Raw genomic sequence first — 13,916 nt, 5'->3', positions numbered from 1 at the left:
TTTTATGGGCTTTCCTCTTTGTGATGTTAAGTTCCTGTTATGCGCTGTTATACAGTGTATGCCTTGAGCTCTTATTTTGAGGGCGCTAAGAGCGGAATTTTGACATGTTGGAGTGGAGCGGAAGTTTTTGAAAGAAGGTAAATAAAGTGGTCATCGTGTAAATTGGAGCCTCCGTGTTTGTTATTTTGTAGTTTCATACTGTATAGACGACATTTATAAACCCTCGGTTCAATCTTGCACGTGGAAAGTTGAAGTGAGGGCTTTAGTCATTAATCCAGCACAACAGCGGCGCATTTATAAGTAAAGGTAAGACCATAATAACGTTTTTTTATTAAATGTGCTTTTTTGTGTGCTACAGTTTGTATGTGTAAAGTTAAAGTTAAGTTAAAGTACCAATGATTGTCACACACACACTAGGTGTGGTGAAATTTGTCCTCTGCATTTGAACCATCCCCTTGTTCACCCCCTGGGAGGTGAGGGGAGCAGTGGGCAGCAGCGGCGCCGCGCCCGGGAATCATTTTTGGTGATTTAACCCCCAATTCCAACCCTTGATGCTGAGTGCCAAGCAGGGAAGAATGCTGGTATGAACTTTTAAACATAACCCGTTAACTGCTGCCAATCAAATGGTGAATAAGATACTCTTTAGGGTTCATATGTTTGTAAATCTGACTGTGATGAAGTCAGTGCCTCACCAGCCATGAACCTCACCGCACGTCACTGGGATGTCAGGTGTAGATTCATTAGTACCGTGATACTATACTAGTACCGGTATACCGTACAACCCTAGGTGCAATCAAAGTCAACATTTTGTGAACCTAATTATTACCCGGAGAAGATTAATGAAAAAGACAAGTATTTTGTCTCTGGCAGTTTTACGGGATATTTTGCTCTGATGTCTGCTTGAAGAGCTTGTCTGTAGGCGAGCAGTCGGAGACAGGAGTGGTGAAAGCTTTAGGATTAAGGATACCAGTAACTGTTGTATTAATTAAATCAATAATAAATCAATGAATTTGGGACAAATTATATCATTACATAATAATAAACATCCATTTTCTACCGCTTAATCCCTTCGGGGTCGCGGGGGGCGCTGGAGCCTATAAATAAATAAATAAATAAATAAATGTAACTAATAAGTAAATAAATAATTTGTAATAAATTATATAAAGTTAAAGTACCACTGATAGTCACATACACACTAGGTGTGGTGAAATTATTCTCTGCATTTGACCCCTCCCCTTGTTCCACCCCCTGGGATGTGAGGGGAGCAGTGAGCAGCAGCATTGGCCGCGCTTGGGAATCATTTTGGTGATTTAATTGCATGTCCTCCCCGTGACTGCGTGGGTTCCCTCCGGGTACTCCGGCTTCCTCCCACCTCCAAAGACATGCACCTGGGGATAGGTTGATTGGCAACACTAAATTGGCCCTAGTGTGTGAATGTGAGTGTGAATGTTGTCTGTCTATCTGTGTTGGCCCTGCGATAAGGTGGCGACTTGTCCAGGGTGTACCCCGCCTTCCGCCCGATTGTAGCTGAGATAGGCTCCAGCGCCCCCCGCGACCCCGAAGGGATTAAGCGGTAGAAAATGGATGGATGGAACCCCCAATTCCAACCCTTGATGCTGAGTGCCAAGGAGGGAAGTAATGGGTCCCATTTTTATAGTCTTTGGTATGTCTCTGACTGGGTTTGAACTCACAACCTACCAATCTCAGGGCGCTCGAACCACAAGGCCACTGAGCAGGCTTATATCAGGCAATGTAGGGATTTGCACTGCAAAGAAATATCTGACAATTTGGAAACTCGAGAAATGTTGTTAGAGCAGGTGGAGTTTTTCAATAATAATCCCACCATGTGGTCTGTTTGAAGTCATCCCAACATTAATATTAAAAATGAGGACAGGCTGAATCTTAGTATTTACTACAGTAGTACTCCAAAATGTCACACACCATGTCATAATCAGACCACCAAATATATAAAAAATAAAATAACCATTCGCCCTAATGAAGACAAGCAAAATAGGAATTTAATGCATGGATGGATTTTTGTCCAAATATGCATAACATTTGTTGGAACCATTGAAATAGAAGTAGAGAAATATGACGTTTAGAACATATAAAGAAGAAGAATGCTGGACTACAGTGCCTGATATTATTCATACCAAATTGAATAATAATAATAATCTATCATCTATTTTCTATGTATAATACATTTATTTATTATACAATGTTTCTGCCGTCTTCATCTATAGTATAATCTGTATTTATTCATTCATTATGCAACATTTATAACACAGTCCTGTATGTACTCTTTCCTAATCATTCTTTTAATTAATTACATAGTAACAATTATATCATAGAACATGATTAATAAAAAAATATGTTATAATACAATGTAATAGTTAAAAAAAAAACATACATAATAGAAGCATTATAATTAGAGATGTCCAATAAATGCTTTAAAATGTAATATCGAAAATTATCGGTATCGTTTTTTTATTATCGGTATCGTTTTTTTTGTTAGTTTTTTTTGTTTTTTGTTATTAAATCAACATAAAAAAGACAAGATACACTTACAATTAGTGCACCAACCCAAAAAACCTCCCTCCCCCATTTACACTCATTCACACAAAAGGGTTGTTTCTTTCTGTTATTAATATTCTGGTTCCTACATTATATATCAATATATATCAATACAGTCTGCAAGGGATACAGTCCGTAAGCACACATGATTGTGCGTGCTGCTGGTCCACTAATAGTACTAACCTTTAACAGTTAATTTGACTAATTTTTATTAATTACTAGTTTCTATGTAACTGTTTTTATATTGTTTTACTTTCTTTTTTATTCAAGAAAATGTTTTTAATTTATTTATCTTATTTTATTTTATTAATTTTAAAAAAAAGGACCTTATCTTCACCATACCTGGTTGTCCAAATTAGGCATAATAATGTGTTAATTCCACAACTGTATATATCGGTATCGGTTGATATTGGTATCGGTAATTAAAGAGTTGGACAATATCGGAATATCGGATATCGGCAAAAAGCCATTATCGGTCATCCTTAATTATAATACATGTTGTACTTATTTATGACCGAATAATATTTGTCAATTTGACTCCTGTATTGGCTCATTTATGCTTTATTACTGAATAAGCCATCTAAAAACTTGACTAACTTTACTATTACATATTTTTACCCATCCATCCATCTATCCATTTTCTACCGCTTGTCCCTTTCGGGGTTGCGGGGGGTGCTGGAGCCTATCCCAGCTGCATTCGGGCGGAAGGCGGTGTACATCCTGGACAAGTCGCCACCTCATCACAGGGCCAACACAGATAGACAGACAACATTCACACTCACATTCACACACTAGGGCCAATTTAGTGTTGCCAATCAACCTATCCCCAGGTGCATGTCTTTGGAGGTGGGAGGAAGCCGGAGTACTCGGGGGGAACCTACGCAGTCACGGGAAGAACATGCAAACTCCACACAGAAAGATCCCGAGCCCGGGATTGAACTCAGGAGTACTCAGGACGTTGCACATGCACTAACCCCTCTTCCACCGTGCTGCCTACATATATTTACCTCTGTTCAAATATGGTAAACGGATGCATATTGAACACATACTGTATATAACAAAGTATTGATAATTACTGTGATACCGGGAATGTGTACGATTAAAAAAAGCTCTGCTTCTTCCTGCTCATTTTTAGACATTTCATTGTCACTGTAAGGATCTCACATGACAGTTGTTATGAGGTTATTGTATTTTCTTTTATTTCCTGCCCCAGCACTCTTATTTTTGTTTCCACTTCCTGTTTCCCATTAGTTGCCACCACTTCTTTAGGCTGAACGCTGGCTCCCTCATCCCTCCCTGTTTAGCAATTAGGATACGACTGTCCCTGGTTGCCAAACAGGCTGCTTCTTGGATCATTTTGCTTTGCACCTCTTCATCATACTTGCCAACCCTCCCGATTTTCCTGGGAGACTCCCGAATTTCAATGCCCCTCCCAAAAATCTCCCGGGGCAATCATTCTCCCGAATTTCTCCCGATTTCCACCCGGACAACAATATAGTGGGCGTGCCTTTAAGGCACTGCCTTTGGCGTCCTCTACAACCTGTCGTCACGTCCGCTTTTCCTCCATACAAACAGCGTGCCGGTCCAGTCACATAATGTATGAGGCTTTAACACACACATAAGAGAATGCAATCATACTTGGTCAACAGCCATACAGGTCACACTGAGGGTGGCCGTATAAACAACTTCAACACTGTTACAAATATGCACCACACTGTGAACCCACACCAAACATGTCAGTACGTGGACTATGGCGGCGCAAATTACTGCGCGGATTGCTTTCCCAGGATGCAAAACAACTAGACTGGACTTGGCTTGAAGGTAAATACATCTTTTATTTTTTACACTAACAAAAGAAACAAAAGGCGCAAGTACAAAAACTTGGCTAAGAAAACAAAAGACTAGCACAAAGGTAAAAACTATGAACATAAAATATACAACAGACACTTACTATGACGTGAGAAGATCAGCATGAACTATGGAAAACATGAGTAGCATCAGGTAAAGAGGCAAACAGGGGTAACAGAGTTAATGTCGCCAGTTAATACCGACATGATTAGTGACAGGTGCGCGAGTGCAAAACGTGAGACAGGTGCGTGACATGAGGACAGGTGAAAACTAATGGGTTGCCATGGAAAAAAAACAAGAGAGTGAAAAAGCAGGAACTAAGTGACCAAAACCAAACAGGACATGACTAAAACAAAACATGATCACACAGACATGACAAAACAAGAATGACAAACACATTTTGGGAGAACATAAACACAACAGAACAAATACCCAGAACCCCTTGCAGCACTAACTCTTCCGGGACGCTACAATATACACCCCCTGCTACCACCAAACCCCGCCCACCATCTCCCGAATTCGGAGGTCTTCAAGGTTGGCAAGTATGCTCGTCATGCAGCAAAGCTTTCCCTATGCTTCCCTGCTTCACAATTTCTGTTTTGTCTTCCCTACTAAAAACGTTTTTTTTTTTTATGTGCACTTCGCCTGCTGTCGCTGCATCCTGCGGTCCAGATAAACAAGACTGACACATACCTTGACCGTAATCTTGTTATGCATGTTCCAAATAAACCACTACTATCTGAAATGTACAAAGAGACGTCAAAGGTAAAGACAACACTTCAGAAATAAGTGCAGCATGAGAGGTAACTCACAAGCCGTGTTAACCTGACAAGCGCAGGCAATCGAGGCTTGCAGAGAGCTTAATGGCAACACTACAGTCTCCCGGTTACATCATCAGCGCATGCAAACGTGATTCAAGCAGCACTAGAGTTCAAGCAGGAAAGATTAAAAGAGAGACATGAAGTAGAATGTGTAAAACAGGTTCAGGAGCTCCAGTTTGTGGCTCGTAAGGATGCCATCACTTTTATGGGCTCTGTCAGAGTGGGAGGGTGTGGTGTGTTGCAGGACGATGGACTCACCAGCCCGGGGTAGCAGCAGATAGCGATGAAGAGGAGGTGACAGCTCGGAGAAGCCAGTCGATCCACTGAAATGACAGCTGACACTCTGAATGATGTGAACATCCTCAGTGGGCTGATTGGATGGGAATAAAATGAGGAAGCGAAAAGTATGCGGGATTGCAATACTTTTTTTGTCAACAGCAAGCATGGAGGTCATTTTGTTTTGAACAGAAAAGGTGGCATTACGGAGTGTTCGGCATCCTTGACAGAAAGACTAATAAAAAAAACATACTGTATGTGTAAAAAAATACATTTTCAGGGGCTTTTCAGTGATGGGCAAAGTACTTGGAAATATAGGAAGCTAAGCTACAAGTTAAATGTAGTTAAGCTACAGGGGAAGCTATCCCCAGAGAATTAGCTACACCAAAACTACACACTGCAAAAAGTCAGTGTTCAAAAACAAGAAAAAAAAATACAAAAAATGAGGGGTATTTTACTTGAACTAAGCAAAATTATCTGCCAATAGAACAAGAACATTCGGCTTGTCAAGACTTTCCAAAACAAGTAAAATTAGCTAACCTCAATGAACCCAAAAATACCATAAAATAAGTATATTCTCACTAATAACAAGTGCACTTTTCTTGGTAGAAAAAAAAGAGACATTTTTGCTCAATATGTTGACAAATATTCTTAAATTAAGTAAATGCTAGTGCCATTATCTTGACATAATGATATGCGCTCGGAATCATGATTTTTTTTTTTCATGCTTGAAATAAGAAATGATTACTTTAAAAAAGTAGTTTTACACTTGTGAGTGTTGATGACACAGCTTTGCAACAGTTGATATTCTAGTTTCAAGCATGTTTTACTCAATATAGGTCATCAAATCTCAGCAACAAGCTGTAATATCTTACTGAGATCATTTAGGACCAAAACACTTAAAACAAGTAAAACACTCTAACATAAAATCTGCTTAGTGAGAAGAATTATCTTATCAGACAGACAATAAGCAAATATCACCCTTATTTGAGATATTTCTTACTTAGATTTCAGTTTTTGCAGTGCATATATTGCCAAAAGTATTTGGCCACCCATCTAAATGATCAGAATCAGGTGTCCTAATCACTTGGCCCGGCCACAGGTGCATGCAATCAAGCACTTAGGCATGGAGACTGTTTCTACAAACGTTTGTGAAAGAATGGGCCGCTCTCAGGAGCTCAGTGATTTCCAGCGTGGAACTGTCATAGGATGCCACCTCTGCAACAAATCCAGTTGCGAAATTTCCTCACTCCTAAATATTCCAACGTCAACTGTTGGCTTTATTATAAGAAAATGGAAGAGTTTGGAAACAACAGCAACTCAGCCAGGAAGTGGTAGGCCACGTAAACTGTCAGAGAGGGGTCAGAGGATGCTAAAGTGCATAGTGCAGAGGTCACCGACTTTCTGCACAGTCAGTTGCTACAGAGCTCCAAACTTCATGTGACCTTCCAATTAGCCCACGTACAGGACGCAGAGAGCTTCATGGAATGGGTTTCCATGGCCGAACAGCTGAATCTAAGCCATACATCACCAAGTCCAATGCAAACGTGGCATGCAGTGGTGTAAAGCACGTCGCCACTGGACTCTAGAGCAGTGGAGAAGCCTTCTCTGGAGTGATGAATCACTCTTCTCCATCTGGCAATCTGATGGACGAGCCTGGGTTTGGAAAGTTGCCAGGAGAACGGTACATTTCGGACTGCATTGTGCCGAGTGTGAAATTTGGTGGGGGAGGAATTATGGTGTGGGGTTGTTTTTCAGGAGTTGGGCTTGGCCCTTTAGTTCCAGTGAAAGGAACTTTGAATGCTCCAGGATACCAAAACATGTTGGACAATTCTATGCTCCCAACCTTGTGGGAACAGTTTGGAGCGGGCCCCTTCCTCTTCCAACATGCAAGGTCCATAAAGACATGGATGACAGAGTCTGGTGTGGATGAACTTGACTGGCTTGCACATAGTCCTGACTTGAACCCGATTAAAACACCTTTGGGATGAATTAGAACAGAGACTGAGAGCCAGGCCTTCTCGACCAACCTCACCAATGCGCTTTTGGAAGAAAAGCTCCGCAACCTCGTGGACAGCCTTAGAGTTGAAGCTGTAATAGCTGCAAAAGGTGGGCCGACATCATATTGAACCCTATGGGTTAGGAATGGGATGGCACTTCAAGTTCATATGTGAGTCAAGGCAGGTGGCCAAATACTTTCGGCAATATAGTTGTATATTATGACCCCAGTATGACATGCAATTAAGCTACAGACCCCCGTTTAACGGCATTTATATCCATGGGCCCACATGTGTAATATCAATGTTAATGTAACTGAGAGTGTACAAATGGATCCAATAATAAGAACCTCTAGGGGTCTCCACACCCCACTGTATGTATTTATTTAGTTTGCCTTTTCTTTGGCCCACCCCTATAATGTTATTACTTTTCTCTGCCCTACAGTAAAAAAAACAGCATCTATTTATACATTGACAAAAATAAAATTGTGTTTCTTGTGTTGTTTGGGTACAGTTGGTAATGGTTATGTGCAGTAAAACTTTTCATGAACTCAACTCACCTTAATGTGTTCCTAAATTTATGTTCCACGTCTTAGATGAAAAGAGCAGTTATGATTTTGGTTTACAGTGTAAACAACTACAAACTAAGGTTTTGGGCATTGTTTTCTCTAAACGCATACATTTGTATAAATATGGCCAAGGACACGCATTATTGTGGGTTTCCTGGACGTTGTTTTTATCACTAAAGGAAAAATCTAATCTGCGGGAGAGAATCCCTCTGTCATTTTTAAGTATGTTTTTTTTTTTTTTTTTGGAGTGGTCAGCTTGAAGCGTCCCCCTGTCTCCGAATCCCTTGTCGTCATGTGACATGAGTGCGTGTCTGTTATAATTTTGCTTCCTGGTTTTGATGACCCGCCTTATCTTGCCTCTGATTGGCCAGTCCGTACTGTTTGGCCCTAATTTTAACCAATTGTGACTCATCATACAAACACCAACCAATCATCATGGATTGTTTTCTGAATGTATGGATGTTCCATTCATCCAGGTCATTGGATTTTTTCCATATTTTTGGGGGGCCTGGATTTCTAGTCCATTTTCTCTCTTTGGAGCTTGCAGCTTTGATGTAAGCGACCTCGCTGCATGGGTCTAAAAATAGCTAAGTGACAGGAATCGCTATTCGCTCAAAAAGTAGTGAAGCTACTACCACCTAGCTACTGGGAAATGTTATTTTGTTACATGTAGCATCACTGGGGATTGCTATAATCTGCTGTGATGTATTAACCAACATTTTCTTTCAGACACAGCAGTGCTTTTTGAAGGAACTTAAATAAAACTGTTATACAATAGAATAATAGTTCTGAATTTTTGAAACAAATAAACAGTATGTGAGAACGCCTTGTTCTTCAAGTTTAATATTAAACACATTACTCTATACACTGAAGACATTCAACATATAAAAGCTTAGGTTGCTATTTACAATTCTTTACTACATATTTATTTATACATTAGCTACTTAAGTATTTGGACAGTGACTGAGTTTTGCCTCTGTAGAGCACCACAAATGTAACTGAATTGAAGTTGTTTTATTTTGGACGCACAAAAAAAATGCATTATCTTTTAGGATTTGCAGCCGTTACATGCCCAGATATCTGGCTTTAGGGTTTAATACTATTTGTATGAAGGGACATAACTGACAGTTGGTGGCTATGTCCAAATACTTAAATGCATGTATTGAATACATTGATTGTCACAGCAAGGACTATGTTTATCTTAGCAGCATGTGTTCCCAGCAGACACATTACCTGACATCATCATTTACTGCAATGACTAATTGACAAACTAAAACTTTGGTACAAGTATTTTTTTTGTGCAGGGAAAAAACATAGTTTATATGTAACTATCTCTCACTGACCCTGACAGTTAGGGCCGGATAAATAACAAGACGACCAAAGACCGCGTTTTTCCTTCTCAACAGGAATGTGAACTAAAACAAAATGTGAGAGATTACTCCAAATTACACATTTGGTCAAAACTGTTGGTACAAGGAAAACAAACCCTACAGGGATCATGGAAAAGATTGGAAACTGACAAGAGTAACCAAATAGAAAATCCACAAAAAATTAAACAAATTAGACATTGCTTTTGAAATATGGTTAAAGGGAAGTTGCTTAAGATCATAAGTGAGTCTCCTTTTTTCACAGTTGGTATGGTGTTCTATTTTTCTATATGCTTCATACGTTTTTATATGTAAACAATAGAGCTGATGTGACTTGCCAAAAAAGTACATCTTTGTAACTTGTCATGCATTTTGGAAAATGTCTCAAAACAAATGAATGATGACTTCTGTCAGTTTCGAGTCCTTTCAATGACCATTGGGTACTAACACTTTTATCCACGTCTGTAAGTCATATTTCCACCTTTGATTTCCTCTTGGAGGTTTTGGGTCTGGCATCCTCTGGTTGGGTAGGTCTTGGGGATCCTGGAGGATCTGAAGGCGGGCTGGGAACACTGTCCATGTCTGCATCAGGGTCAAATGCCGTGGAGGTGCCTTCGAAAACAGACCAATAAATACATTTATGTAAGATTCAATACAGTTATCAATAAAATCGTATCAAACAATTAAGCCAACATGTTCACTTTGCTAACTGCTAATAGTCCTGTTACTGTTTACTCAAACAGAACCAAGAGTGCAATCTTTATACCTTTGTAACATATTCGTCACAATCTCCCTAAAAACATACAGCTGAGTCGTGACTATTAGCTTTGTAGCAAACCTCAGTACGCAGATACCGTACATAAACAGCCTGTAGCCATGTACTCACCTGGGCCCTCATGTATTAAGCTTGTTTGTGCACAAGAACCTGGCGTACGCTCATTCTTACAGAAAAGATGAGATGTAACAATACCAACGTTGATGTAGAAATGTGCGCTGTCTCACTGCAACTTCATGCTTCACATACGTACATTTCTACAAGATGTGGATACTTTGGCGACACACAGAGGTGGTCGTTCGGGTTTTACCAAGATCTAATTTCAACAAAAAAGATCCAGGCAAAGACACAAAATTCATTTTTTGGCCAAAGCATTTAATGATTAATTGTCTATTCATTTTAATTTTGCCACCTATTTCTGTCACAATGTGTTCCTGTGACTCCAGCACCAGCTGGGTCAGTCGAGCGGACAGCAGCCACCGGTGCTTGCGGCACAATGGCACCGGATTGATTGATTGATTGAGACTTTTATTAGTAGGTTGCACAGTGAAGTACATATTCCGTACAATTGACTACTAAATGGTAACACCCGAATAAGTTTTTCAACTTGTTTAAGTAGGGGTCCACTTAAATTGATTCATGATACAGATATATACTATCAGATATATACTATCATCATAATACAGTCATCACACAAGATCATCCTGGGAGGACTGACCGCAAGAAGCGCTCCTGTGTTGTAATGATAAATTGAGTGATCAAACGTGAGTCAAAGTCTTTTGTATCCTTTGAAATATGCTGGCATGCTTACATTTGAAAGATTTTAAACAAACCCATCCATCTATTTTTCTACCGCATTTGTCCCTCTCGGGATCGCAGGGGGGCTGGAGTGAAGTGAAGTGAATTATATTTATATAGCGCTTTTCTCTAAAGAAAAGCAGCGCCTTACATAGTGGAACCCATTATCTACAATTTTAAGCTACATTTAAACCAGCACTGGGCACTGGTAGCAGGTGGGTAAAGTGTCTTGCAGCAGTGACTAGGATGGTGGAAGCAGGGATCAAACCTGGAACCCTAAAGTTGCTGGCACGGCCGCTCTATCAACTGAGCCATGCCGCTCCTCATTACATAATTTTCACATGAAACTGTAATCTGGCTGTAAGCAGTATGATCACTAGTTGTAACTTACTCAAATTATATTTATATTGGGGGTAATCAGATTCACCCACCTCTACTAAATGTGTACGTATCATATTGCAGCGACTATCTCTCCATTATTTCCGGTCCACTCGTCTGTTATGGCCAAGCACATAAACCTTCCTCGCCCGACCATTTCTTTTTAATTTCAGCCTGTGTTCAGTTCTCGGAGACCACCCAGCAATGACAGTTGCCTGGGATTGTGAGAAACAAGCACCTCCTACTGATGCATACTGAATCCTGATTGGGCAGCGTGTGCAGTGCTCAGGCACATTGCTCCTTTGAATATGATTTGCCTATTTATTAGGGGCGTGGCCTGGACGGGGTCTGGGTGTGCCGAGCCACGCAGACATCTGGGATCAATTTCCAAGTTAATTGCGATGTAAACAAGAAATGTGCTTGGATTTGTCCCTGCGCACACTTAAATACATCGGAATTTTTACCAGTGTACATAGTGTTCTGGATTTGAACGTATGTCTATTTTTAGTGGGAAATCCACGCAACTCTTACTACATGGGGCCCCTCGCACTTCAGTCGAATAAGATTTAGTACAACAGCTAGATCAAATATTCTGTCTCTACAAAGACAATCATAAAGAGCTTCCATTCAGAGTCTGATTGAATTAATCAATAAATGAACTACAATCAAAATAATGTGCCAGCGTTGTAGCCACACATCTGTCTGGGATGACGCGATGTGTATTTATTATGTGACTATATGACTTTGTATGAGGGTTGTTGCAACAGTAAACATAAATGTATACACACGGAATATACTAAATTAGAGATGTTCGATAATGGCTTTTTGCCGATATCCGATATTCCGATATTGTCCAACTCTTTAATTACCGATACCGATATCAACCGATACCGATATATACAGTCGTGGAATTAACACATTAGTATGCCTAATTTGGACAACCAGGTATGGTGAAGATAAGGTCCTTTTTTAAAATATTAATAAAATAAAATAAGATAAATTAAAAACATTTTCTTGAATAAAAAAGAAAGTAAAACAATATAAAAACAGTTACATAGAAACTAGTAATTAATGAAAATGAGTAAAATTAACTGTTAACGGTTAGTACTATTAGTGGACCAGCAGCACACACAATCATGTGTGCTTACGGACTGTATCCCTTGCAGACTTTATTGATATATATTGATATAAAATGTCGGCTGGCCGATATTATCAGACACCTCTATACTAAATACAATGTTATATTGAGTTTCGAGAGAAGAGCTGTCTCTTGACTAATCCTTATGCTGTAAATTGTACAAATGTTTGAGTTACAAGCATCCCGGCCTATAGGTGGCGTAGCAAATGTCACAGTGAACCCTGCAAGAGCCACTCAAAACATCTGGTCTGACTCGCTAGCATTAGTTTATAGCTTGAGATTAACACAATTTTGTTTTCCAACCATGGGAAGGAAAAAAGTGAGTGTGAGGGAGTAAAGTGAATTATATTTATATAGCACTTTTCTCTCGTGACTCAAAGTGCTTTACATAGTGAAACCCAATATCTAAGTTACATTTATACCAGTGTGGGTGGTACTGGGAGCAGGTGGGTAAAGTGTCTTGCCCAATGACACAACATAAGTGACTAAGATGGTCGTACAAGAATGCTGGTACGGCCGCTCTACCCACCGAGCCACACCGTCCCAGTGTGAGAAGAAGTGGGTTATATTCATTGAAATAAATAAGCAGTTTGAGCGAATCACTGCTAGTCTGCAGCATACTGAAGCAGAAAGAGTCGATAACGCCAGCCAAGGATATTAAAGTAATGTCTAAACCATGGGTGTCAAACTCTGGCCCTTGAGGCGATATCAAATTAACACTAAAGCTGGCCTGCCGATCCTCCCGGGAGTCTTCCAGCCAGCCAGCCAGCCAGCCCAACGAGTGCTGGCCCAGTCACATAACATGTGCGGCTTCTGAGCGCACACCCATTAAAATGCAACGCATACTTCATCAACAGCGATACAGGTTACACTGAGGGTAGCCGAATAAAAAACTTTAACACTGTTAGAAATATACCCCACACTGTGAATCCACACCGTGAATCCACACCAAACCAGAACCCTTTGCAGCACTAACTCTTCCGGGACGCTACAAGGTGTGTGTGTGTGTGTGTGTGTGAGTGGGGAGGTTTGGTGGTAGCGGGAGTGTATTTTGTAGCGTCCCAGAAGAGTTAGTGCTGCAAAGGATTCTGGGTATTTGTTCTGTTGTGTTTAGGTTGTGTTACGGTGCGGATTTTCTCCCGAAATGTGTTTGTCATTCTTGTTTGGTGTGGATTCACAGTGTGGCGTATATTTCTAACAGTGTTAAAGTTTTTTATACTGGCACCCTCAGTGTAACCTGTATCGCTGTTGATGAAGTATGCGTTGCATTCGCTAGTGTGTGCGTACAGAAGCCGCACATATCTTGTGACTGGGTCTGAACGATGTTAGCATGGATTAAAAGCGGATGTGACGATAGCTCGTAGAGTACGTTAAA

At 40.3% G+C, this 13,916-nt stretch overlaps 1 protein-coding gene across 1 annotated transcript in view; it reads right to left on the bottom strand.

Moving 5' to 3' along the window:
* Nucleotides 1-9,807: 9,807 nt before the first annotated feature.
* The window catches only part of bbs4 (Bardet-Biedl syndrome 4), a 35,580-nt gene continuing 31,471 nt past the window's right edge, over nucleotides 9,808-13,916 (bottom strand). The window contains exon 16 of the mRNA XM_061975373.2: nucleotides 9,808-10,064. Coding sequence (XP_061831357.2) covers nucleotides 9,922-10,064 — 143 coding nt within the window. The 3' untranslated portion in view covers nucleotides 9,808-9,921. The remainder of the gene's footprint in view (nucleotides 10,065-13,916) is intronic.

This window comes from Nerophis lumbriciformis, linkage group LG15 (assembly GCF_033978685.3).
Source record: "Nerophis lumbriciformis linkage group LG15, RoL_Nlum_v2.1, whole genome shotgun sequence".
Taxonomy (NCBI): domain Eukaryota; kingdom Metazoa; phylum Chordata; class Actinopteri; order Syngnathiformes; family Syngnathidae; genus Nerophis; species Nerophis lumbriciformis.
Note: the sequence above shows the minus strand (reverse complement) of the source record. Positions and strands in the feature narration are given on the sequence as shown.